Source organism: Mastigoproctus giganteus, chromosome 10 (genome assembly GCF_048544385.1).
Source record: "Mastigoproctus giganteus isolate SK-2022 chromosome 10, ASM4854438v1, whole genome shotgun sequence".
NCBI classification, from domain to species: Eukaryota; Metazoa; Arthropoda; class Arachnida; order Uropygi; family Thelyphonidae; genus Mastigoproctus; species Mastigoproctus giganteus.
In genome coordinates, this window is record NC_143584.1 from 177,965,558 (window position 1) to 177,992,943 (window position 27,386).

Sequence of the window (27,386 nt, forward strand, 5' to 3'; positions counted from 1 at the left end):
ACTTTGACAAGAGATTACGCTGTCAATCAAGAAGCAACACAAGAGATATGTTGAATTTATATTTCGAAGTCTTGCTATGCAAAATTACATAAAACGATTCTGGAATCATGTGTTGTTGTTGTTGTTTTAAGAGGGGTTAGGAGCATCGGCACGCAACAAGGCCATATTGCTCCATGCGTACTGTCTGTAAATTGCGTGTGTTATGTGGTCGATTTTCTGTTTGCTGGACGAAAAACCCAAGGTTTCGGGAGAAAAAAACAGGCTGTCCTCGTCTGAGACCGACTAACTCAGCCACGTTGCAAAAAAGGTCTATAAAAATTCCTCACGTCATCGACGGGACTCGATGACGTGAGGAATTTTTATGGATCACACGATGACGTGAGGATTTACTCGAAGTGAGGTCTTTTCTAACCGGTGTTGGAAGGACAGTGACTCTACTAACTGTGCTACCTACGAGGGCGAATCATGTGAAACAAGCTGCACAAAATATACAGTACGCTATTATAATTCTTGATCCTTTGGCATAATTAAACTCGATTCTCGGGAAATGGCAGTTTGGCTTCTTTGAGTCTTTTGCTCTTAGCCATCTCACAGTGTAATTTGTAAACATCCAGGTGGCAAAAAACGATGTTATTAACCACGCGTGTATACAAGATTTTTCTTTAGGGCGCTGAACATCGGAGACGCTGCTTTTAACTAGAGAAACTTAACCGGATTTTTTTTCGTTTTGATCGAGACTTTTTGGGGACGGCTGCAGCCAGAATCTAACCCCTCCCCATGTGCGCCCCTGCTATTAACAATCCCATTATGAACACAGGTAACTTTAAATACACTCTTAACAAGCTGAAAAATAACTTTATTGGACCAAGTCTAAATATGTCAGAAAAAAGTACTTATCTCTCACGTGTTATTCTTCACATATTCGATCTCTCTATTCAAACTGTATGTACCCAGAGCATTTTAAGAAGGTAAATGCTATAAGAAAAACAAAGTGGAGGATTGCAGATCCAGGAATTTTTAATTTTTCTTGCAAAAAAGCGAGAAAAATTGAAAAGTGAAAAACATTTGACACCATAGTTTAAAAACAACGTCAGAAATTGTTGAAGATTATATTAAGTTTTTCTTCGAGCGAACAGGATCCATGAAGAGGTATGAAAAGGATGCATGTGAACAGATCATTAAAATAGGATTCACGAGTAAATAGGACCTAACAAAGTGTAATAGATCATATTCGCTTATGGCTTATGAATTACATCACAAGCCACAGGATGCATATAAACGTTACTATTTGCACGAGTAGATTCCTCAGATGGAGTCCCACAAGGATCTTAGTTCGATAATCACCTATTCATAATATATTTACAAATGACCTTGGCAAGGTTCGTATTGACCAGATGTGTAAGCCTGTATTTGCAGATGATATCAAAATATTGTCGGCTATCCAAACTTTTAATTGCATGATCTTGGAATCACCTTTAGATGCAATGGCAATCGAGAAACATGTTTAAAATCTTGTTAGACGGGTCTCAACCCCTGGCCTGGTGGACGTGAAGGGCAAAACTGCAATGTATCGAATTATATTACTATCATTATTATTACATTAAAGATTTCTAAATGTAATATTTATCAAAAAGAAGCCCTCATCAGTTTCACAACCCAAATTTCGGTGTTCTCTTTTTTTAAAACTATAATCCACACGACATATCTGAAAGGGGAGACAAAAAAAAGAAATAGCTTGGAATGGTTTGTTACAAATTATGTATCTCAAGGTTGTATATAACTGGCAGCAGTTAACTTATCGGTGTATCGTATCAGATCTCGTATCACACGCAGCCTCTACTAGATTTCATCTCTCCTTTAAAATGCAGAAATCGAGACAAGATCTAACCGAAAAAACTTATCAACAGGATATCAGCTAGTGTGAAGAGACTTGCATTTTATCTTTCTATGGATTAAACTTCCTGAGAGATCAAAACTTTATTAAATGGTCTGCACGTATCAGTATCGGATTCTAAGTGTAATTTATGATTTTCCACGCAAGCATTTCTCTCAATATTTTTTATTTTACTTTTTTTCAGACACAGTTGAGTTTTAAGTCAGTCATTGCACAACTTCATATACATCATCTATATATATCTGTAACAAATTGCTAACAAAAACCAAGTGAATTAGGAAATAAATTTATATACTTTTTTAATAGTAATATTAAAACTAATATATCTAAATACCCAATTTGTTATGAAGGACTGAAAAACCAACTACAGCCAGGTTTAATTAAGCATATTCACGAATAATTGAGCACATATCGAAAAGGTAAAAGATTTCACTGAACAAATGTCAGAAAAGATATCGCCTCAGTGAAAAACCCAACCTGCTACCTGAGTAGCAAGTTCAGTTTCCTAATATAAAAATTCTTTTTCACCAAGGCTTGCAAATTGTGATTTACATATTTTCTTACTCTACACTAAAACTGGAAAATGAGATATTGGGATAGACTCAATGGATAAAATAAAAATAACCTGTTTCGTCAACGTATAAAATATATTCAAACATTGCGCTGGTTTTCCAACTCGTGCTTAACGAAGATTAAAAATTAAAAGATTTAGATATAGGTTGGCGTAGACTAAATAAATTGTTAATGTGAAACTGTACCAAGAGGAGGACCAGGGATTTTTATAAAAGTATTGAGAGTGATATAAAAAACTGAATATCTTGGCTTATCAGGAAACCACAAAAGAGCAATGATTTATGGAAGCATAAAGTATTTTCAATGCACAGATAATTCAGTGAGCATGGCGAATAAAAGGAAGTTTTTTTACTTTCTAATTAACCTTAGCAATCCGCCCAATTTTATTAATTATATCCGACTCATTAGTAGCTATAAGGAAGTAGACGTTTTTTGGGTCTGCCAAAAAATAAAAATAAAAAATAAATATTCCAAACATTTAGCAGTGTAATTTAAATAACTCTGTTCGATATTAAAAACAAAAGCAATAAAATAACTACATAAGCAAAAATTTAAATCCAAAAATTTAGTAACTTACTCAAATCTATGCAAATGACAACAACGGATATCGAGTGAGATTTTTTTAGATAGGTGGCAGAAGGCAGTTTCATTGTGGTAGCTGTTATATTTGAAAAGAAGCCCAGCACTAATTGTTGCTGTGCGTAAATGGATTTTCCCTAGAAGAATGCACCTTTATTAGGAACATTACCCTGGATTCAGATTATTTTTGCAATGCCAAGAGGTATATTCAGTAATAAATATCTAAATAGGCCTTCTGCCGAGAAAGACAAAAGCAAAACATCAAGAACTGCAATCGCGCCATTTATAAATATATTATATATTACAGTCACACAAAAAAATACTGAAAAGGGATAATTCATGTATACAGGAGAAAAAAAAACTCTACTAACTTAAGCATATTGCTAAAATCTTTAATTAAATGCTATATTCCTTTTCAATAACATTTTGTTGTATTACGAACTGAGTTGCATTTTAATTTAATAACCCTTTCAATTAAAAAAAAGAAATATAAATATTTGTTTAATATTTCATTCTTCTATTGGAATCCAATTTTACACTGATCACGTATTCTACTAACTGGGAATTATTGAGATAACAATGCTGCACATCACTGAAAATGTTAAAAGCCATCACACTATGCTGAAAGAGATCTTTGAGTAAAAGGGAGTAATTCTTCTGTCATAATTCACTTCCCCAGTTTATTAAAATCACAGAAAAAACGTGCACAATTTCAAGTGAGAAATCCTGCCTAATCCGGTTTATTAAAATCACAGAAAAAACGTGCACAATTTCAAGTTTGTGTTCAATGCAAGTCAAACTACTGTTATAATGGTACAGTCTTCCGATGCTGTTGAAAAGCAATACATTATATCCTTGTCTACTTGGTTTTATTACAATCCATACTTCATACTATTTTTCCAAGAAAAAGGCTCCAGTTGATTCATTCCAAAGTTTTAATATCAATACAAAACAGAAACACACTGGCAGAAGCGGGGGAACTAGATTCTTACTCAAGAACATTTTTTCAATATATATATTTATGTAATTTTACTGTCCCGAGTTTTCGCTTGTAAAACGGTACCAGTGTTTCTGGATGCACCATTGGATACAAAAATTTCTTCTGAACAATCGGAGAAAATAAAAATGCAAATTATATTTTATTGCGCTGCATGACGATAGAGGGCACCAGCACCAACCGGTTTATCGAAGCAATAATATTGAAAGTTTATAGCTCAATTCAAGAAGCTTCCGTCTTCTGTGAGGTTATTCAGATGTATTCTACAATGGCACGTTGGTATTTTGCTAAAGTGAACAAAACAATCCAACTGTTCATATACAGTATATATGGACGGTCTATTTTCGATTTAAATTACAAACTAAGTTCTCTGTACATGCAATTACAATCAAAATCTCTCACACCTGGTGGGAAACAATGACAAAGATAACTTATTCGTCCTTATGTGTGGAGCAAGCAGGAATTCTGCGTCACTGATTAGCAGCATAATCGAAATGAGTCACATATTAATTCGAGTACTTTTGACACACGGTTTTACTAGAATTACGAATTGTGAAATGCAATTAAAAGAAATAATGTAGATATTGTTGAAGTGCTTGTCACGAAAGAAGTCACTAATCCCACTTTCTGTCTGGGTTAGGAACAAGCGGCTGTCAAACTGACTTCTTTCCAAAGAGTATCTTGAGGGAAAGTAAAGGCCGATTACCCTCATACAGGGCTACCCCATAATACTCCGTTGTACGTAACCTGGATCTACAGCTGCATGGCCTACTTCCAGAGTGGAATATAATATCAGTCCCACTTTACCTGCGAGGATAACGGAAGAAAAGTGCGAATAAAACAACTCGGTGGCGTTCGCATTTTCTCTCACAATCACGTGACTGAAAATCGTGAATCCGCGTTAATTATCCTAAAGGATTAACCGTCATCGATGACACACAGCATCAGCCAGCACAGCCACGAGGAGGGTGAGGTGCTCTACAGGTAGTTCCTAACCTCTACTCTCTAAGCTGTGACTGGCGCATTTCGCGCGTGACAGTGCGTGAGGTGTAACATCACGTTTCAAACGGAAGAGAAATCTGTTTTCACAAACAAGCGAGTGAACTTCTCAATAGGGTGTTCAAATACATTTTCAAGCCTAAAGAATACGGTGGGAAGAAATTCCCCCAAGTGAATCTCCCATAGCCATGACCGACCCCGAAGCTAAGACCTACCTGGGCGCTGTCGATTATGTATCCCTGGGGATCATGTTCTTCGTGTCGGCAGCTATTGGAGCATATTACGCGTGGAAAGGAAGGAAGTCGAATAGCATCAGCAATCTTTTAGTGGGAGGAAGGTCCCTGAATGTATTCGCGGTAGCTCTCTCCGTCATGGCCACCACACAGTCCGGTATCATCATGATGGGGGTGCCAACAGAGGTTTATCTGTACGACACCCAGTATTCGATGTTTTTCCTAGCTCTGTTCGCTGCCCTACCAGTGACCGCTTATCTGTATCTTCCGGTTTTCTATCGCCTTGGCATCACCAGCATCTACGAGGTAAGACCAATAAATGATTCACTTCATTGCGTGACATGCAGTAATATAATTTTCATTTAATGATCTGTAAATCGTGAAAAATAAAGAAGACTGCCAAACATGCATGCCTGTTCAGAATTAAGATCTATCGAAATATCTGAGATTTGCTTAACTGCCAAAGCTTATTTATTTTTATGTTTGTTTTTTTTTTTTTTTTGGTTATTTATTAACACTCGAAGTTGAGATAAGGCAGCTCACATGCTCAAAAGCACAGAGGGTGGTAAACTTGCCAGAATAAACTTTCTCGAGTGGTTGTGGATAAAAATTTCAAAGCAACGGTTAAGGTGAATGCGCTAAGATAATAATACAAAAGAAGTTAAAATGAAAGTTCTTTATATAAACTCGCTTTTAAAGGGAAGTTGTAATTATGGAGAAAATACTTCTGCAAGATTTTTTAAGTTTTTTTGGGGGGAACTACATTTTATTTAATAGGAAAATTAAAAATGTTGAAGGTTAAAGTTGAGTTTCATATTGACACAAAGAATAACAGACGGAAGTGTCTGTGCAACGTGTTTCTAAACTGTGTTCTAGGCAGATTTGCTTCTTGAAAAGAAATTAAAAAAAAACAGGAAAGTTCCATGTCTCTGCCTGAGACCGGCTAACTCAAACCAACCTTAAAAGCATCTCAGTCAGCCTCCCCACTTATCGACGGGATTCGATACTAGACGTTGCTTCTCAAACTTTTTGATCCCGCAACACCCTAAATCTGATTACAAAGTTTCAAGGCTCCCCGGACCCAATAACAGTAATTTCCGTTAGGGACCGATAGGGCAAATAATTATTTATTATACACTCAATTTTTATTAAATACTAATAAAACAAACAAATTTATTTTCTTTGATAAAAACGCAGTTACATAAAAAAAAAGAATAACTAAAATGAGCTTCAATTTTTTGCAGTCTTTCAGGATTAATAGTCACTGAAAGACACTCAGCTTTCAACGAATGCTATGTGCTTGTTTTTGATTATTCATCTCACCATACATACCAATTCCGGTGCACTTTAGTAAAGATATGTTGATGCAAAGGGAATTATGATATCTAAGGCAGCTTAACGACCGATGGGCATTCTTTTTGTCGCCATACACAAAAGTTTACAAGTTCTCATTCATTGAATTCACTTGGAGAAGAGATTTCCGTTTCAAGAAAAGCCTGATCTTTTTGATTCTCAACTTCTAGAGTTGACCTCTAGTCAGTGCCTCCTGCCTTAAAAACATTTTTCACCATAACGAAAGCTTATGTTGAAACACCCGAAGTTTCTAATTGAAGTTTAAATATTGATACCTTTCCTGAAGAGAAAGATTTACTTCATTTATTTTTTCGAAATTATCGACCGAATATGAAGAAAAACTGGACCTAATCATTAAATTAGGCAGATAGGTCCCGTCTTGCATTATGAAGAAATAGGAGAGGTTTATTAAGTTTTATCACTCTTTTCATAACCTTCTCACGAGAAACCCATCAATATTACAATAGAAGTTTCATAGATAGACACACTCTGCATAAAATACTAAAAGTGTCAAATCGTGAGCAGGATTTTTCTAATTTTGTAAATTGACTATAGAAAGAAAAAATTCTGTTTATACTCCGGGACGACCACATGGTCAGAGGATTTCACAAGACAGAGAGAATACAAGAAACAGCTCACGGGCTTGAAACAGATCACTCAAAGCACGTGTATTTACGCATCCTTTGACAGAACTATACTACATTCAACATTTCACTGAATTCCAACTAAAATTAAATTCAGATGGATTAAAAAACAATTTGAAAATCTAAATTTTTTTCTATATATGAACAGCTTACATGAAACCAGTAATGAAAATGGGGAAAGGCTAATAGACTTTGCAAGAGGGAAAGGCTTGAGCATTAGTAGCACAAATTTCCCACATAAGAATATCCACTAAGAAACTTGAATTTCACCTGACGGTTCACACGAAATCAGATAGATCACATCCTCATTGATACTAGTCATGCTACAGATGTAACGGATGTGAGGAGTTACAGGGGACAGATTGTGATTCAGACCATTTTATGGTAAGGTACCATCTGCGAAATAGGCTCTCAAAGATATATAGAGGGAAAGGAGGGATAACAAAGAAAAAATATCAACAAGATAAGCTTAAAGAAGATGAAGATACTAGAGAAAGATGTAGAATTAAAGTGGAGGAACAATTGCAGAAGCACCAACCACAGGAAGGTGAGCCCATCAATAAAAAAATTGGAAAATATTAAGGAAGCACTGAGTGTAGCAGCAGGAGAGGTACTTGGAATGGAACAAAAAAGAGTGAGAAATGACTGGTTCGACCAGGACTGTGAGAAGATCCTGGAAGAACGAAACCAAACTAGGAATAAAATGTTACAGAGAGGACTACAGAGTTAAAAGAGCTGAAACGAAGTCAGTATGTAGACAAAAGAAAAGAGAGTGGGAAAAGGGAAGAATAAAAAAAATACAAGGAGAATACGACAGAGGGCAGATTAGGAAATTCTATAAAGAAATAGGAAACATAAAAACAGGTTTCCAGCCGCGTCTTAACCTGTGCAGGAATATGAAAGGAGAAATAGTGGGGGGGGGGGGGGAAATAGCAAAGATCACAGAAGTTTGGAAAGAGCATTTTAATTCCTTACTGAATAAAGAACAGGCACGCCCAGAAGAAACTGAGAAACGAAAGAAGAAACAGATAATGTTGAAGGTATCCTCAGCCCAACAATAGAAGTACGGGATACAGTCCAAAGGGCTAAAAATAACAAAGCACCCGGAGAAGATAACATCCCAGCAGAACTCATAAAGGCAGGAGGCGAGAAACTGATCTAAAAATTACATCAGCTTATATCGGACATATGGGAAAGAGAAGAATTGCCAAATGACTGGAAGACAGCGGTAATCATCACAATCCACAAGAAGGGAGACAAACTAATTTGTAGGAATTACAGAGGAGTTTCCCTACTTAGTGCAACATATAAGATTTTATCCTCCGTTCTGACTAGAAGAATATCAAAACTAGCAGAAGGAATAGTTGGTGAATATGTGGGTTCCGTGCAGGGAGGCCAACTGTTGACCATATTTCCACCTTCACACAAATATAATATACATCTAAGAATATAATGTAGAATTGCACCATCTCTTTATTGATTTCAGCACGGCATATGATAGTGTGGAGCTATTGAACGATGGGAAGCCTGGGCATACCAAAAAAGCTTGTAAAGCTGACGAAGATCATGCTGGAAGGAAGCAAGTGCAAGGTTAATGTGCAAAGGAATCTCTCGAGTCCTTGGAAGTGAGGAGAGGGCTGAGACAAGGGGACCCTTTGTCGCCAGTCCTTTTTAACTTGTTATTGGAGAGGGTTATGAGGAAAGTATCGGCCATCACCACCTCCAATGGGATCATATATAACAGACTACCAGCACTTAGCCTATGCAGATGATGTAGTGATGACTGAAAGAAACCCACATATTCCCAGGACAGCTTTTGAAGAGTTGGAGAAAGAAGCAGAAAGGGTTGGGTTGCAGGTAAATGAAAATAAAACGAAGTTTATGATTACAGGTGGGAGGGAGAGACAAAGTACTGAACATATTTGGAAAACAGCAAAGCATAGTTTCAATAGATCAGAATCCTTCAAATATCTGGAAGTTATGATTCAACACGAAAGTAGTAATACCCCAGAAATTCAGGCTCGTCTTAATGCTGGTAAAAGATGCTATTGTTCCATGCAGAAACACTTTCGATCAAAACTGTTCTCTAGAACAACGAAATTAGTGTTATACAAAACAGCGGTACGACTTGTCATGACTTAGTGAAACATGGGTGCTTAAAGAGAATGACGAAAAATCATTAAATGTGTGAGAAAGGAAAATATTAAGGAATATCTTTGACTCCGTAAAAATCGAGGAAGAGTGGAAAATGAGGACAAACCAAGAGCTGCTATATGGAGAACCGGATATAGAAGGAGTGATAAAGAGCTCAAGACTTAAATAGGCAGGCCACGTGATAGGAAAGGAGGCAAACAGATGGCCAAGGAAAGCAATGCAAGGGCAACCGAGAGGAAGACCGAAAAGGAGGTGGATGACATAGAGCACGACCTACGGCAACTTAGGGTATTGGGTACGTTGAGGGTCTAACGGCTCCTGGGATTTCTCCCATCTCCGCGTACATTCTCTGTATCGAGTGACAGTGCCCTGTCAATGCCAGAGGTTTGATAGTGTGTGAGTCATGTAGAATGTAGTATGTTGTGCCCATTGTTCATCCGGCCTGTCAGTCGCCGGGCCCCCTAGTGGGGCCTGACGTTACCATACCCAGCGACGGGGCCGCCGGCCGGGTGTACCAATAAGACTAATTGTACTCTGGCAGGTCCTGCCACTTACTTTCCTGAGATTTCAGCGGCTAGGACCTAATAAAAAAATAAAATAAAATAAAAATTATTCGCCGTTTGCTTAATAATACAATTTGTTTAAACATAGAGTGGGGTTTTCGCTGAATGAGTTTCTCTAGAGGTCTAACGGTTCGGACAGTAATTTTGATGTATTAGATTTGGACCTGTGGGGTAATACGCTGTATAGGAAAAGTTTTGGGAGGGAAGGCAGAAGACTGGGGGGTAGAAGTAGAAGAAAGGAACTGATAGGGAAGGGAGAGTAGACAGCGAAAGCGCCGCCCCTCCTTCGCCTGGGAAAGGGGGAAAAAGCAGACTGTAACAGATGTCCAGCAACTTAGGATGAGACAATAGAGAACAATGGCCAGGGAAAGAGACAGCTGGAAGAAAATCATTGATGAGGTCAAGGTTCTACAAGAACCGTAGCGCCGTGGAATAAGTAAGTAATACAGTGAACATAATTTGCAGTTGGACATACGTTTCTCACTTCTGCCATGAATTTCGAAATCCCTCCCAGTCATGGCTGCAGCACCAGGTCAAAATGCACAGATGTATTTATGCATACATTTGTGCGTACACCTACGCATTTTGACCATTCCGAAAAGAACTCGCCAAAGTTTTAAAACATATCCATGCCTCAGAAAGAAGCTTATAGAAGAGTAAATCTTAATGAATTTGGAAGTCATACTGATATCTCACAAAAACCATCGGACATAGTTCGGATTGTCACTGGATTCTTCAAGCGCTGAATTCCGAAGTGTATTGCTCTATTTGGTGCGAGATATCATCTGACACTAGTTAATACTGTCCCCAATTAATGCGATCTACTCTCTTTTTAATCGTATCATTTGAAGCAGAGATCATCCTCAAAGACTAAATAATTTCATCCATCCCCTATGAATTTCATATATTTTTATTGCCGCTGGCACTGCAAGGTTGTCTTCTATTGTGTGAATTTTTTTAGTTTTCGGAATTGATAAAGCCACTTCGAAAGATGCTTTTAATAACTTATTAGCAAAGTGGGTGTGTTTTGTAAAAAAATGTGTTTGTCATTGTTGTTCCACTGCTTTCCATTCAAAGAACTGAAAGGGCTTAATCATTTTTTCCATCCCGAATCATTTTTCTCCGCCTCACAAAGTCGTTCATGAATTGGATCAAGCAAATTACCAATAAATGTATTTCTTGATTATTAAAAGATGAGGAAATAAAAGCATATTTTCGAGTTTTTTCATGTTGTATATTTGATACTGGTATGGCTTTTCTTTTCTTATCACCACTTAACAATGCTGATCCGAATAACGCTAGTGAAATTGAAACCAATATTATTAATCCGCCTGTCAATTCTTTTACATCTCGGCTATTCTCTTTTATTTTCGCACAACTACAACTACTATTTGTTCTTTGTTACAATCAATACACAGATGTTCATTTTTTGTGTTTTTGTTACATGCTTTTTTTAATTTTTTTTATTGGATTAATAATAAAAAAATTTCAAATATTCTTTCAACACAGGGATAACTATGGTGACAGAATAATTCACTGAGAACTCAATCATTAATCTTGGTTTGAAAGCAGTCGGCTTTAAAATTTTAGCATGGGCATTTTAAGAGCGTCCACTATTTCTCACTAAAAATGGGGTAAATAGGATAACAGGCATAGACACAAGTTGATAAATTTATGGCAGGCACACGCACCAACCCACACAAATCCTGAACTGCTGCTGTTCCTGGTTTGTCTACGCAAGCTCGTGAAAATAGCTTGTTGTTTGTTTGTTTGTTATTTGGTTTTTAGGAGCATTAGCAACTAAAGCCATATTGCTCCGGGGATATACGGTTGTCATTCCCTGACCTTTCGGCGCCCTCCGTATTTGGTGGTCACGGGCTCGAACCCTGGTCTAATGTGGAAATAGCAAAGCTTAATTGGCGCATTAAAATTTGCCATCATGAGCAGTTGCCTATGTGTAAATCCAGCCTGTCTGAAAGACATCGTTCATCTCAAAAATTATCAACGTTTATTCATATCAATTATAATGTATAGTATGTTATACCGCAGATGGCATACGCAAAATCCCACTCTAATAAATAAACTTACGTGGAAAGTTGTTCTAATATTTGGCGAGCTGGTTGGCGCCACCTTCTTGTGTGAACTTTAAGAATACAGTACAAGAAAACTCTTTATAAATTCGAAAAAACTTTTATTCTGCTGAGAAAAAATATATAATTAACTTTATACATTAAAAACGGAATGTGTATGTCTATTGCATTTACTGATAGAAGTTTCTGGTTTGAAGCCATCAATATCAGTGGCATATGAAGTGGTTTATAGAAAATGCTTGGTACGCCACTGAACTATACTCATCCGTGGACAATAGTGGACAGATGTTGCGCAATGGCTACTCCAAGGCATGCAAGTCATGTCGTTTAGTAAGCTGTAAGTTACCTTGGCCTACTAAGTGACCTTCCCACAAACCTACATGCTGACATAACCCTCGATACAGAGATCAACTTTGCAGCAAGCAAAGCTGTCATTGAGACTAAGGACTACACTAAGGGCACACTAGCCAGATGCTGACCGTATTATAACAGACTGCATACAAGCAGATAATTGTATGCACTCGCGTGTTTGAGTCTGAATGAAGTCAAAAATTTGCGGTCCGTTCTAACAAGTCCATGCTTGTAAGCTGTAAATAACTGCAGCTGCAACCTCCTCAATTCCTATATTGCCGAAAACTTGTATATAAGAAGTTATCGATGTCATTTATAGGCCCATGGGATCATATTCGATATCAATTTTTTTTCTCATAAAAATGTCCAAGTACATGTTGGAGAATCCTTTAAAAGAACTGTAATGCTCATCTTACAGTCATATTTTGTAAATACGTGAATAAAACTCATGGTTATAATTGCCTTCACATGAGGATCAATTTTACCACCAATAAAAGTCGATTATAATAGAAGATATAAAGAGAAAAAATTAATAATCAACAGAGATTTTTCTTATTCTTCAAAGAATTACGCAATTTTTTTCAATGTCAGCATAACTTCACACACATGTCACTATAAGATTTTACTGCTTCTCTCTCTCTTTATACTTGCATTCATGCAAGTGGAATAGAAGAGCATTACATTCATTTCATGATGACGGTTACTATCAGTCCCCATGGAATAATTAATATGGTGATATTAAATAAATAAATCTTTATTGTGAAGTAGAATTGCCACACTGTATTTATGTAAATATAATTTACACTAATTAATTTTACGTGTCCAAAAACATGTAAAACTTGGAATATTTAAAATTCCATTCACTACAGAGCAGCGTGTGTTTTGTGTGAGTACGTGGTATGTTTGAGTTGAACTGTGAATGGTAGAAAACTTTAAATGCGAACCATCGTAGTCAGCAGAGTTAATATAAATACCGCCTTGCCCACACTGGGCGGAAAATTTGAGTTCAAATTCCATCAATGACGCGAGGAATTTTATGGACCTTTTTTCACCACTTGGCTGAGTTAATCGGTCTCAAGAAAGAGTATCATGGTTTTTTCTCACGGAAATTGAGGTTTTTCGTTCAGAAAACAGGCAAATCGACCTCGGAACACACGCAATTTGCTGACATATTCCCCAGTAAGGCCCCAAGAAACCCCAACAACAACTTTAAATGCGGAGGACGTCAATCTGTATAAAAAGTTGCCCCATCTTGTAAATAAGCTTATTTTATTTTAATGCTGAAATATATTCTACAAGAAGAGTACAATTTTTTTTATATATATTATTGGGAACTTCCTGCATCACAGAGTCAAAATATGAATCCTATGAGAAGTACACTAGCAACATACGAGACGCCAATGTTTTGACCATGCAGTGGTAATTCAACTTTGGACATAAATTAACTGCATTTTTGGCTCGTGTTATGTGGGATTTTCCATTCATAGAATAAACAGAAGTGCTGTTCAAAGAATAAACAGCATTTATCGGACTCCATGCCATTAATTGGGCAATATCATGACGTGAGTGTCTCTTGTTATGTATTCTGCAAAGTTAATCACGATGTCGTTTTATGTATAATAGAACCAGTTACTTTGAACTCTTGAACCAATTCCTGAATGTCGCGTTTCGATGGATCATTAACACGAGAGCTCTGTTCATTAAATCATTTTTGAATATTTTTGAAAGTGCTGATTTTAAGTATGCCACAGAGCAAAAAAAATTCTTTGGTCAGTTATCAGTTGCAAATTGTTGTAAACAAGGAAGCATTAATAAATTACTAAATCCTCATTAATAATAGGAGATTCAATAATAATAACCTCTTAATTTAATAATTATATCATTGAAACTTATTCGTTATTCCATTCTGGAATAAATCAGAGAGGGTCTCGCTAAGGATCTCTGTACACGTATTCACAAATCCAAACAAAAATATTTTTTTTCTCGGGAGAATTTTCTTTTCCAGTCCAGACTCGCTTATGAAGCTTGCTGCAAAGGAAAGGTAATGTGGTACAAAGGAACAAAGCTGACTGGAATAAACGGAATAATATCAGAACTGGAATAATAACAAGAGCGATATGTGACAAAGGAGGTTGCGTTAGGTGTATGTCTGTGTGTGAGGAGACCATTGATTATATGCACTGTTTTTCCTTTCTCTGCATTGCCTGCATTCGGCAATGCAGAGAAGAGCAATATGGTAGTCAAAACCCCTGGCCTTCTGATTCTGAAGGGCTGGTTCAACAGTAGTTCTCATTTTTCTAGTTGTATAATAAACAGCATTTATTCTTACCGTGAAAAACTTCAGTCATGCAAATTACAGTCTGGAAACTACGAACCTTTTTTGAACAGAGTACAAGGCTGTCCTACATGGCCACAGTATCCTTGTCCACTACTGACTATGTGCTCTGCTGTCCCATTATGAAACTTGCCATTTTAACACAATCTGATTGCTGACTCAACAACATGCACCATCCGACGAAACTTCACACGACACTTCAGTTACGAACGTATATTTATTCAACGAAATGAACAGGGTGTAAACCCATTACTGCCCGTAACGAACGCTTGAAAGCATCGTGGAGAACTCTGTTCTAATTTCTGGTAGCAATTTCAACAATGTCCGGAATGGGTGATTACCCGTTGTATAAGGCAATGTTTAGGCCATACCTTGGGTGCTACATACAGGTCTGGAAGCCTCATTTTATGAAGGATGTGGAACTGTTAGAAAGGGTGCAGAGAAAGCAACGAGAATGCTGAAAGGAAGAAAAGGGAGATCTAAATGAAGTGTTTAAGGCTTTTAATGGATTGAGCAAACTAAATGCTAATGGCATTCTTTCTTTTACTCGGACTACACACAATGAGGAAACATAAATTCAAACTGAGGAAGGATGGTTGCAGGATATCTGTGTGGAAATTTGTCTTCAGCAACGTGTAGTTGACTGTTGGAATAAACTTCCATCAGATGTGGAAGTGGTTGTTTTAATAAATTCAAGGAAGAACTAGACAAACTATTATAGGGGATGGACAGGTGATAAGGGAAGTACCTTTTTTTCGCTCATGCTATATAAGGTGGTACCGTTGCATCGTTTGCCACTATTAATTTATATAGAATATCATAATTTCTTTTTTTATACTGCGAACAAAAGTTATTAATGAGAGAGTTTAGCATTAAAAAAATCTCCGCAAGCAGTTTCTAGTAGGTTTAATCTTACAACTAATTTATGTATCCAATCACTCAACTGAACTGAATAATTGCTAACGTAAAAATTTCCAAATTGATTCAGTCATAGTACCCCAGTTCACACAGCTTATTGTGCATTATGTATTACAAATGTGTGTTCACACGACATTTTGCATTTCGTGCAGGCTGGAATATTTTACAGGGAAATTCTTCGGGGAATTCCGTGACGGATCCGTTAACCACGCCCTTGATGACGAAGCTTTTAGGAATTCCTCCAACTGAACTAGAAACCTTAGACAGTATTTCGTAAGTGCATATTCCGTATAGGAACATGTGCCTACCAAATATGAAGAGAAGATAAATCAGGTGGTGTTCGGATTCAGTATACCGTTATTCTGTATTAATGGCATAAATTTTCTGTTTATACTCGGAACCATATAGGATCAGAGGAGTTTAGGTTGTCACAGACATTCTCTCAGATAGGCCAGACAGCTTGTCTGACTGTACTTGCTACCTGGGAGTCTAAAACGCTGATGGAACTGATATTCGGGTGACACTCAAGTCAAGTGGGCCCAATTTCGGCGAAGTCCGGACGGTCTGTAACAGCCAGATCCTCTGCTTGCACCTTCACGATGGTGGGACTGTTAGTAATCCTGGGTATAACCTCCATGCACAATCACACGGTGGGTGACCACCCAGGTGTGAACCAACGTAAGCAAGGGTCGAGGTGTGGCGCCCACACCACATGGAGGAATGCCCCCCCTCTGTGTTACCAGACAGTACTAGGTGGTAGATGACTCTCATCAACCGGTGAGGGTACAGCTCTAAAACGGTTTTCGCAGGCCGGCCGCTATTTAGTATACTGGACCGAACCTATTGGTAACTCTCTAGAAGGCTTTCGGATCAGCAAGTGTATAATCTTGCTACCTCTACTCTGCCAGATACAGACTGGGGGGAGTCCGAGTAGTGTGTATGCGCGAGGCATTGTCGAGGCCACGTTATGTCAAGGATCTGGGTATATTCTTACCATGTGTAAGCCATATCCAAAAATTTCATTACTTCATACAGCATGTCCCACCCACTTTTTCTTACTATTGAATACACCATGAATTGTCAAACTAATAGAGCAAGCTTATCTGCGAAAAGATCTAAACCTCCCAAGCACTTCCTAATTCATTTCACAAATATACGTGGTCTCAATTCTAATCTCAACGATGTCCATTTCCACTTGCAGTCTGCCAAACCCCATGTACTTTTTCTAACAGAATCTCAGTTATCGATTGATTCAACTACTGCTCATCTCAGTTGCCCAAATTATTCACTGTATGATTCCTTTCCCCTCAGAGGTGGTACTTGTGCATATGTCCATTCCGATATTCCCTGTCAGAGACTTGATAATTTGGAATCTCCTCTTTTCGATCTTCTCTGGCTTAAAATCTCTCTACATCATTGTGTCAAATTCATCTGTTGTCTCTATCGTTCTCCCAATTCCACTAATCACTTGGAGCTCTTTGACTTCCTCTCTTTTCAACTTGACTTTCTCCAGTCCAACTTTCCTAACAGTGAGGTAATTTTCCTTGGTGATTTTAATGTTCACAACTCCAGCTGGCTTCCGTTTTCTAGTCACACCAACCCAGCTGGTCCAGATGCTGAGGATTTTGCAATTACTAATGACTTTGCACAGATTGTTCATTTACCTACAAGAATACCGGACAATCCTAAACATACAGCCAACACACTTGATCTTTTTCTCACAAACAACCCTTCTAAGAACACAGTCGAAGTGATAGGTCCTTTAGGCACCTCAGATCACAACTTGGTGATTGCCTCTTCTCCAATGGAGCCTTTATCTCATGCCTTTTCCCAACCTTGTATTGTTTGGCATTACAAGAATGCAAAATGGGATGACCTGCGAGATTTCTTTTCTTCTTTTCCTTGGTCGGATTACTGTTTCAAAACTTCTGATGTCAACGTTTGTTCAGATCGTGTCAGTGAAATTATACTTGCAGGAATGGAATTCTTATTCCACACTCCACTTTAAAATTTCATTCTTTATCTAAACATTGGTTTTACAATAAATGTGCTAAGGCTGTGCAAGAGAAGAACGTTGCATATCGTAATTGGCTTGTTTCCAATTCTTCAGTTTCATTTTCTGTCTACACCAAAGCTCGCAACAATTGTAAAGCAGTTATTAATCAGTCCAAACTAGAGTATGAACAGGAGAAGAGTAGAAAACTTGCTTCTTGCCCTAATGGTAGCCGAGCATTCTGGTCTCTTGCCAAAGCTATTGGCCGCAACTTTTTCCCATCTCTGCTCCCACCTCCGTCAAAACCAGAAGGTTCTGTTGTCACTTCAGCCAAGGATAAAGCTGACCTGTTAGCATCCCATTTTTTCTTCCAACTCATGTATTAATGACCTTGGTAAAACTCCTCCCACCATTCCCAACATACTCCATTCAATGCGTCCTGTGGTCTTCCGTCAAAAGGATGTCAGAAGGGTTTTGACGAATCTTGATGCTTAGAAAGCTCCAGGTCCCGATGGTATTTCTCCACTTGTTGTCAAAACCTGTGCTCCTGAACTTACTTCTGTTCTTTGCCTCCTTTTTTCACTTTGTTATTCCAAAGGTGTTTTTCCTTCTGCTTGGAAATTTGCTCATATTCAGCCAATTCCAAAAAAGGGTGACAAATCCCTCCCATCCAATTATTGTCCCATTGCAATTCTTTTTACTCTTTCTAAAGTAATGGAGAAATCAATTAACCGCCAACTCTTGAACTACCTAGAAACCTTCCGTCTGATCAACGATCGCTAATATGGATTCCGTCAGTGTCGATCCACTGGTGATGTTCTGGCTTATGTTACCATTTATGGACTAATTCAGTGGAATCGTTCGGTGAAACACAAGCAGTTGCTCTTAACATATCAACGGCTTTCGATTGTGTTTGGTATAACGGTCTTCTAAACATGCTTCCATCTTATGGTTTACCAACTGTTTTTTGTAGTTGGTTATCCAGTTTTCTCTGATCGCTCACTGAGGGTGAGGGTAAATGGCTCTCTGTCTTCTAACTTCTCCACTAATGCCGGTGTCCCCCAAGGTTCAGTTCTTTTCCCCACTCTTTTCCTCTTGTATATTAATGACCTTCTTCCATTGACTGGAAATCCTATCCATAGTTTTGCTGATGATAGTACATTGCATTCCACTTTCCATTTTGAGAAACCTTGCCCTGCTCAATCAGCTTCAACTTCTCGAAAATCTGCTACCAATTCCTTAAATGCCGATCTCCAGGTAATTCTCCAGTGGGGCAAAGACAACTCAGTTGATTTCAATTCTTCTAAAACTCAGTCTTGTCTTATATCTCGCAAAAAAGGATTCTTCTGCTCATATGCTTACCTTTGGTGACACTCCGATTTCTAGGCAAAACGATATATCTCTTTTGGGATTACCCTGACTTCTAATCTCTCTTGGCACAAGCACATTACAAATATTGCTTCCTCTGCATCTAAAAAACTTGGTTTTATCTTTAGCTCCGGCGTTACTTTTCTTCCAAACAGCTGTTCACTCTGTACAAATCACATATCCGCCCTACCATGGAATTGATTAGACCGGGGTTCGAACCCGTCACCACCAAATACGGACGATGCGGAAAGGTCAGGGAATGACCGGAGCAATATGGCCTTAGGTGCTAATGCTCCTAAAAACGAAAATAACAAATAACAAAACTACCATGGAATATTGTTCCCACATGGTGCCCCAGATGTGGGAACCCAAATCTCTTGATTCCGTGGGAACCCAAATTTCTTGATTCCGTTCAGAAGAGGGCAAGTAGATTAATTAATGATTCATCTCTAAGAGAGTCTCTCCACTCGCAGTCTCATAGACGTACCGTTTCTGCTGCGTGCCTCTTCTACAGATACTTCCATGGGCACTGTTCTTCTGAATTGGCTTTTCTAATTCACGCTCTCTCTTTCAAAACAGTCCGAACACGTGCCGCCACCAGCCCACATCAATTTACTGTCCAACTTCAAACTCACAGAACCAACTTTTTATCTTCCTCGTTTATTCATTCAACTGCTGTTTTCTGGAACAACCTTCCTTCATACGTATTTCCTGAAAATTACAGTCTACAGAAGTTAAAGTCCAATGTCAACAAATATCTTCTTTCGTCTTCTCATCCTCCAACCCAAGCACGGTACTAAGTACTATAGGTTCTAACAGCTCTCGTGTTTGGGGTTTACGTAAAAAAAAAAAAAAAAAAAAAAAAAAAATACAAGATGGCGAATACAAGAACATCAGTGAATTTAGGAATCAAGAACGCAATTAACTCAAAGGCGTGTACTATTGTACTTTCACTTCAAGCTGTCAAAGATAGTTATTTTCTTTCATATTAGGAACATAATAGCTAACCATTCCTAGTCGTTTAACAATTCACTTTTAAGAATAATTATTCTATTTCTTATACAAAGATGCCGTATTTTATTTATTATATATATATTTTTTTTTCGTTTTCTTTCAGTATTTGGAGCTCAGGTTCAGTCGCCCGATTCGGACTCTTGGATGTACTCTGTTTCTATGTCACATGGTAAGTTATTATATTATACAAATATGCTTTTTCAAAATGTAACATCATAGTTATCACATGAAGCTATTTTAATTGAATAGTTATAGAACGCAAGTAAAAAGCAGCCATTGAGGACATTTAAAAAAATCATAATAGGCCTACTGTTCAAATTTCTTCTGCAATTTTAGTCCACTGTGTTTATTGATAATTTGCTGTGTACCAAAACGACATTCAGGTTTCCAAGCCTATTTTCCAAAAATGGAAAGAGGATATAGGTGCACCAAAATATGCGCGCGCTAGTGTGTGCTAGGGTGTGTGTAATTAATAACTTTCGCATTAACAGAGCGATTCAAATGAGAGTGTTTAAACTAAATGACTGGGATTCATATTACAAGCACCATATATTTAGTACTCAGGTGTTTACTGTTCGATCCAAAGCAAATTTACAATGCATATGAACTTTTGGGGAGAGTACGCAAAGGTATCCTGATGAGTGTATTTTTATTTCAATCCGATAGCTTAAAACCTTAACCTGCTTGAAATAGGTTCCATTATTCTCCATGTTTAAAGAACTGAAAAGCCAGGGAAAAATACAGGTTAATGTAATGGACCTTCCCCTGCACACCCTACTCGAAAGTTCTTGTTTGCGGCCTCAATTTACCAAATTTATGGAAAGAGACAATGAAATAAGAGAGCAGCTGATTAGCAGGCGCAGGCCCTTTTGTTGTAAACAAAATCAAGAACCTGGGTAGTTTCAATGACATGACAATACAAGAGCCGGTAGTGACTATGGCGTCGTACAAATATGACGCCATAGAATGGGCATCGTCGAGAGAAAACTCGATAATTCAAAGGAAAGGGTGACAGCTTGAATTTAAAAGGAGAGAAGAACTACAAAAGGCTGGGGCATTTCTTGGACTCAATTAATTGAAGGGAACTATTGTGCTGTGGAACACTTACGTACTATGAGATTTATCCTGGAAACCACAAAACCATTAATTCCAATGCAGAAGTACTGCAAAGGAAATATGACAAAACAGCTGGAGAGTTTGAGGTAAATAAAAAAGAATGGGTCAGCAATAAGCAATCGCAACGGGCTGTTTCGTATGGCAATCAGTAAGCATATGTGTGTAACAGAAACACTTTGGGGTTAGACAATCGAAATCCCTGGCAAAGAGAGCTAAGAATCGGAAACAAGGAGTTCTGCTTGTACGAGAATACAAAAAATAAATGGAGAATCAAATAGGAGATGGTAGAGAAGGAATCCTAAAAAATTCATACAATATGACAGAGGAGTTTAACAAGTGCTTCGCAACGATTTTTACAATTGAAAATGCGTTTTAACCAAGAGAAAACAGTGAAACGGAGTCATCATGTTCTGAATAAGTGATATAACGATCTCTGAGAAGAGTATGTCTGAAATATTACTGAGGCTGAGGGGAGTAAAATCGTCACGGATGAAGGTATACATCCAGCTATAGTAAAATAGGCGGCATACGAATGTATCAAACCGATAGTGACGTTAATGAGATCATGAATAGATCCCCCCCCCCCTAGAGTGGAAAAAGTGCTTATATTTCCCAAACCAAAAGGGAGGACCTAAAGAGGTTATGAGAGACTATAGACTAGTCAATTGTAATTATCTGTTGACTAAAATCATGGTGTCTATAGTTACCATACATTAAGGACACCATACAAGACCACTTCGATAAGAAGGGAATCATAAATGGATCATACCATGGGTTCGTTAAAGCAGGCCTTCTCTGACCAATCTGGTTAACTACTATGGCGAAATCACAAAAATAAACCGGATGCAAAAACATATTGGACCACTGAAGAGCAAAAATGAGTCTTATGAAGCGACCAGTCACGTTACGCAGCCTTGAGATCAGACAGTCGCGCTAGTGTAGAAAATTAGTAATGCACTTCATCTACAGCAGCATATTGCGCTCGCAATGAAGTTGGGAGGGGACGGAATCATGGTGAAAGGCTGCTTCTCGTGGTTCGCATTCGAACCGTTAGTTGTACCAAAAGCCATCAGTGCTGAACAGTACATCGACATCCTGAAGAATTCGATGGTGCGCACACATTCTGGCAACTCTATAGAAATGGATCCTCCAGATTTCAGCACAATACTGTTCCATCTAATATAGCGAGTACTGTAAACGAAGCCCAACAACTCAGCTGGTAGCATCAAACTCCAGCCCTGATTTTGATCGATCTTATTTGGGATAAACTGGTCGTTGAATCAGTACATTGCCAACATGCCCTTCTAGAGCCGGACTTACGACTGCAATGAAGCAGGAATAAATAGAAATTTATCCTACCGAAATTTCACGGAAATAGTTGAATATTCCAGGACTGATCCGTGCTGTCCTTCCTTGGGATTCTACTTTGACCTACACCCTGTTGATTAAAACTCTTGGAAGCTCTGACAGGAACTAGTGGGCCAGGAGGTACAAACCACACAAATTAGGGATTTTAGCCATCAGTTGCACTTTGTTGTTGTAGGGTTTTAGGCGCATCAGCGACTTAGACCATATTGCGTCGTATATATAATGTTTATAAATTGAGCGTGTGTTCTGTGGTCGATTTTCTGTTTTCTGGACGAAAAACCCGAATTTGCGGGAGAAACTTCAGTCCAGGAGTAAAAAATTGAGGTACCTTCGCCTGAGACCGACTAACTAAGCCAAGTAATGAAAAAGACCCATAAAAATTCCTCGTGCCATTGGCGGAATTCGAAATCACGTCTTTTCCATCCGTGTGATGACGACAGTGATTATACCAATTGTGCTGCCTACGAGGGCCCTTTGGCTGTCAGAGCAAAATACCTTTGAAGTTGCAATATTAGCAAGAAATCATGACTTCTGGCTTATGACGTTGATGAAACACATTTGAAGATCGTGGAGAGGAAGAATCTTCAAAAGCATATCGTGAATAGTCGAATAAGACTGCCTATATTTCTTATTTCGATTTTTAAGACCATATAATAATGGCTGAATTCGCAATGTTTTTAAACAACTTGTACTAAATAGGAATCAATAATATGGATATAACCATATGTGGCGCGTGTGTTTACAATATAAGTGAACACATTGCATGACATTTATATTTAAAAAGTATTTTACCATATCAAATGAAATGGTAATCAACTGAGATAAAATTAGTACCTGGTAGGTACTAATTTAACATGGACTTCAAAATTAAATGCAACTGTGTAAATATAAAAAGTACATTTCTATTTTGATTATAAAATTTACTTTTTACAATTAATTTTTAACATTTCATCTCGGTAAATTTTAGTAATTAATTTCAATGACTTTTATCTAACCTGGATCGTATTAATCTTCCCTGAGATACATTGTTCTCAGAGAGCCCACATAAAGTTACCGTAATCCAACAAGGGTATAGGATATCAGTCAGGAAATCTAGGTTAGATCTGATTTGTTTGTCACATCATCCTTGTGAGTATTATAGTGATAGTGGAATGAGGCCGGAATTAATCAACCAGCTGAGAAAGCTGAACTTCGCATTATCTATATCCGGGTAGTCTATTAGAATTAATGGCTCTATGAAGACAGTGGTTATCGTGGTACCATCTTTTTTGAGAGCCGATGTGATATTAAAAAAAAAAGGACACACTGTCGTGTAATCCATTTTTTTCTTAATATTACTTTCGTTTTTCTGCTATATCTGTTAATTCTATATGTTCACATACCTGTTTCGTTTACGAGATGAAAAATCCAAAATAAATACGTAATGAACTCTACACCCAGGTCTTCGATTGACAGAGCATTATAAGCGTTACTCTGGTCTGTAACAGGAATCATACTAGAATATACTACCCGTGTATACTTTGAAGTCCCGAACTATTCTTCCCTTTCTAGGAGGTTCCATACAAAAATAGTGCCAAGGTGGATAAAAATGATAGAACCAAATCTATGATAAATTTTAAGAACCGGAATTTTTATTGTTGTTGTTTGGTTTTTAGGAGCATTAGTAATTTATTTTATTTTATTTTTTTAATTTTTTTTTTTGCTTGGGTTCCAGTTTAGAATACTTACTGAACCCATTTTTTTTCTTTTTCTTTGCATTGTGTCATACCTCTTTCTTTGTCTCCCGGGACAGGTCTTTCGGGAGTAAATCCTTTCGTTTGCAACTTCATAACCTGCACCACGAGTGGTTTTCCTCCCTCTGGAATGGGCCCCCCAGAGGATCCTGGCCCACCTTCTGGCAACACCAGGTAGGTCAGGGTCTCGTGTGAGACGGCACATGTTTTACTGGGACTGGCCTACCTTCCTGTAGTGTTGTCAAGTACCCAGAATTATCTCTCCTGGTGACTGATGCTTCTGGGTAACCAAGTGGCCGGAACACAACAGAACATGCACACTTCTCACACAAACCTATACCAGTCACATTTTTGGCCTTTTAACAGTTCCTTCTGTTCTTCACAGTGACACGAGACGGGAATTGAACAGATGTTCCAGGTGTCGCCCTTTACATAAACACGTCCACACACTTATTAACCAGAATTACTTTGATCTTTCTTTGAATGTGTTTCACAGCGTTATCTGGAACTGATTATCTGGTTGATGGATTGCTTATATGTGATATTTCTTATGACTTTTTTTAAGATTTGGACTTTTTCATGATTCTGTCCCGATCGTAATTTCACGATTTGGACTGAAAATAATGAAAGTGATGATACCTGCTGATGATTTGTTGATTTATGAGGATGAGGAAGAATAGGTACAGGAGAAGGTGGATAGCTGGTTGGAGGGAAAAAAAAGAGATACAATTTAAAGTTTAGTGACGCTAAAAGTAACGCAATGAGAATGATAAAAAAAAGGAAATAGGCAGGATTCTGAGAACTATACAGGCCTAAGTGTGAATTGCACTCTAAGGTGCTTCACAGTTTAAATTACGAGAGGAGGTAAAAGATAAGATTAGCGAAGAACAAAGTAGATTTAGGTCAGGTCGCTCATGTGTAGACAATTTGTTTATTCTGCAGCAACTAGTGGAGAAAAGAAGAGCAAGGAATAAAGATACCTACTTTGCCTTCATCGATCTAGAAAAGGATTACGACTCTGTACGACTTGGAAAGTCTCTATCTAACCCAATCTATCCAACAAGGGGGCTGAGGCAAGGCTCTAGCTTATCGCCTTCATTGTTTAATGTTTTCTTAGAATGCGCCTTGCAAGAATGAAAAAATTGCTGTTGTGGACACTGGGAGTACCAATTAATGACAGATATTTGTGGAATCTCAATTTTGCCGATGATTAGGTCTTCACATCACAAGAAGCATATGATTTGGAATACATGTTAAGAAAATTACATCTTACTTATAACCAATAGGACCTCAATATCAGTTTCACAAAAAAAAAAAAAAAATTCTAAGCACAGCAGAGCATCTAGACGAATTGGGACTCACACAGTCTTATACATCTAAAACCTGTTGACTTCTTCAAGTATCTTGGCTGTATTAAAACTAAGGAAGAACTGGGGGAAAAGGAAGTTAGCACACGAATTCACCAAAGTAGGAAGATTCTTTGTGCCCTCAATGTTATCCGGTGGGACAACAAAAAAACATATCGGACAGTCGTTAGTGGAATCGGTACTTTGCTATGGATGTGAGGTATGTAAACTGAAATAGGGTGACAAAAATAAGCTTAGGACCTTAGAGATGGACTACCTTCGTCGAAGTGATAGAGTTTTCAAGCTTCAGAGGTTTAAGAACGAGGAAATTAGAAGGAGTTTGCACGGAGATGAAGACATTATAGAACGAATTAATAAAAAGGCTGAGATGGTTTGGACATCTTCTACGCATGAAGAGAGACGGCCTAAAATTGTAGGAGTGGATACCACAAGGGAAAAGAAGACGAGGGCGCCCTAAAAAATCATGGAAGGAAGGTGCAATATCAGCTATGAGAGAGAGAAAGTTAAAAGTTAAAGATGAAAGTTCAAGACCGGCGACTTTGGAAAATAAGAACGACAAGGCGACGATCTGTCCTATAAAGTCGAACATAGATAGAGAATGAGAAGGAAGAAGGAAGAGAGGGGATTAACATCTTTACTGAGGAAAAGAAGATAGAGGTGGATAGTTTCAGATATTTAGGGAACGTAACAGATAAAGAGGGAGAATTGATAAGGATATATGGAGAAGAGCAAACCGAGGAAGAATGCTTTATAACTTCAAAAGATCTAGTTTGAAGACTTTGAAGGAAGGAGGTACCTTAGAAGTGCAAGATAGTACTGTGTAGAGTTTATTATGTACCATTAATTATCAATGTATTGGAATCGTGGATAATGTGGGAGGATACTATCAGAATGCAAGCTATGGAAATAAAGTTTCGGAGAGGTGTGTGTGTGGAAAGACCAGGAGAGGTAGAGTAAGAAACACGGCCATTCAGGAGAAAGTGGGCGTAGAATGATTACAAGAAAAGATTGGGAGGAACAGGCTGAGATAGTTTTCATGTAAAGAGAATGGAGCATAACAGACTACCAAAGAGATGTTAGAAATGAAAATGGAGGGAGGGTAAATACTCTTCTTGCCATCTTTTCGGCCTTCCTCTTGGAAGGAAGCTGGAACGACAACGGATAAGTAAGCACATAATAAAAGTAAAAATAAACCCAGACAGAACATGCCAAGTCATCAACTATTTTCACAGTTGATGACTTGACATGTTTTAAAATTAAGAAATTACTAAGGAAACCAAACAACAGGAAGTGATAAACACACAAACATGGATGAAGAATAAGGGTCCCAGCTTTTCACTGACACACGCAACTTACGGACAAATTCCACGTAAGAAAATGAAGGCCAAATTAAACTGCCCTTCAACGATGCGACAAAAACGCCATTGCGTCAATGATAAAAAACTGACGCTACCATTTTTAAAAATCAGAGAAACTTTGACAGACAAATACACGTTTCGGCTTCTGCTTATCTTAGTAGTCGAATACTCACTAGGTGGCCGCTTCATTACGCATAGATACACCTACCTAATAGCGTACAGGTTTCCCCGTTTGGCCCTCAGAAAAAGTTATATTTCACTGGACAAAAATTCCAGAAAACATCAAACCAACTGATAAAATATCAGTTGCACCATAAGGCTAATACTAATACCGTACTACATAAAACAGACGTAAGATCGACAATGATTCAAAAAAGCTTTATTAC

At 38.0% G+C, this 27,386-nt stretch overlaps 1 protein-coding gene across 1 annotated transcript in view; it reads left to right on the forward strand.

The window, feature by feature from the left end:
• The first annotated feature begins 4,734 nt into the window (after positions 1 to 4,734).
• The window catches only part of LOC150079576 (sodium-coupled monocarboxylate transporter 2-like), a 118,993-nt gene continuing 96,341 nt past the window's right edge, over positions 4,735 to 27,386 (forward strand). The window contains exons 1-2 of the mRNA XM_090384096.1: positions 4,735 to 5,581; positions 20,162 to 20,227. Coding sequence (XP_090240222.1) covers positions 5,231 to 5,581; positions 20,162 to 20,227 — 417 coding nt within the window. The 5' untranslated portion in view covers positions 4,735 to 5,230. The remainder of the gene's footprint in view (positions 5,582 to 20,161; positions 20,228 to 27,386) is intronic.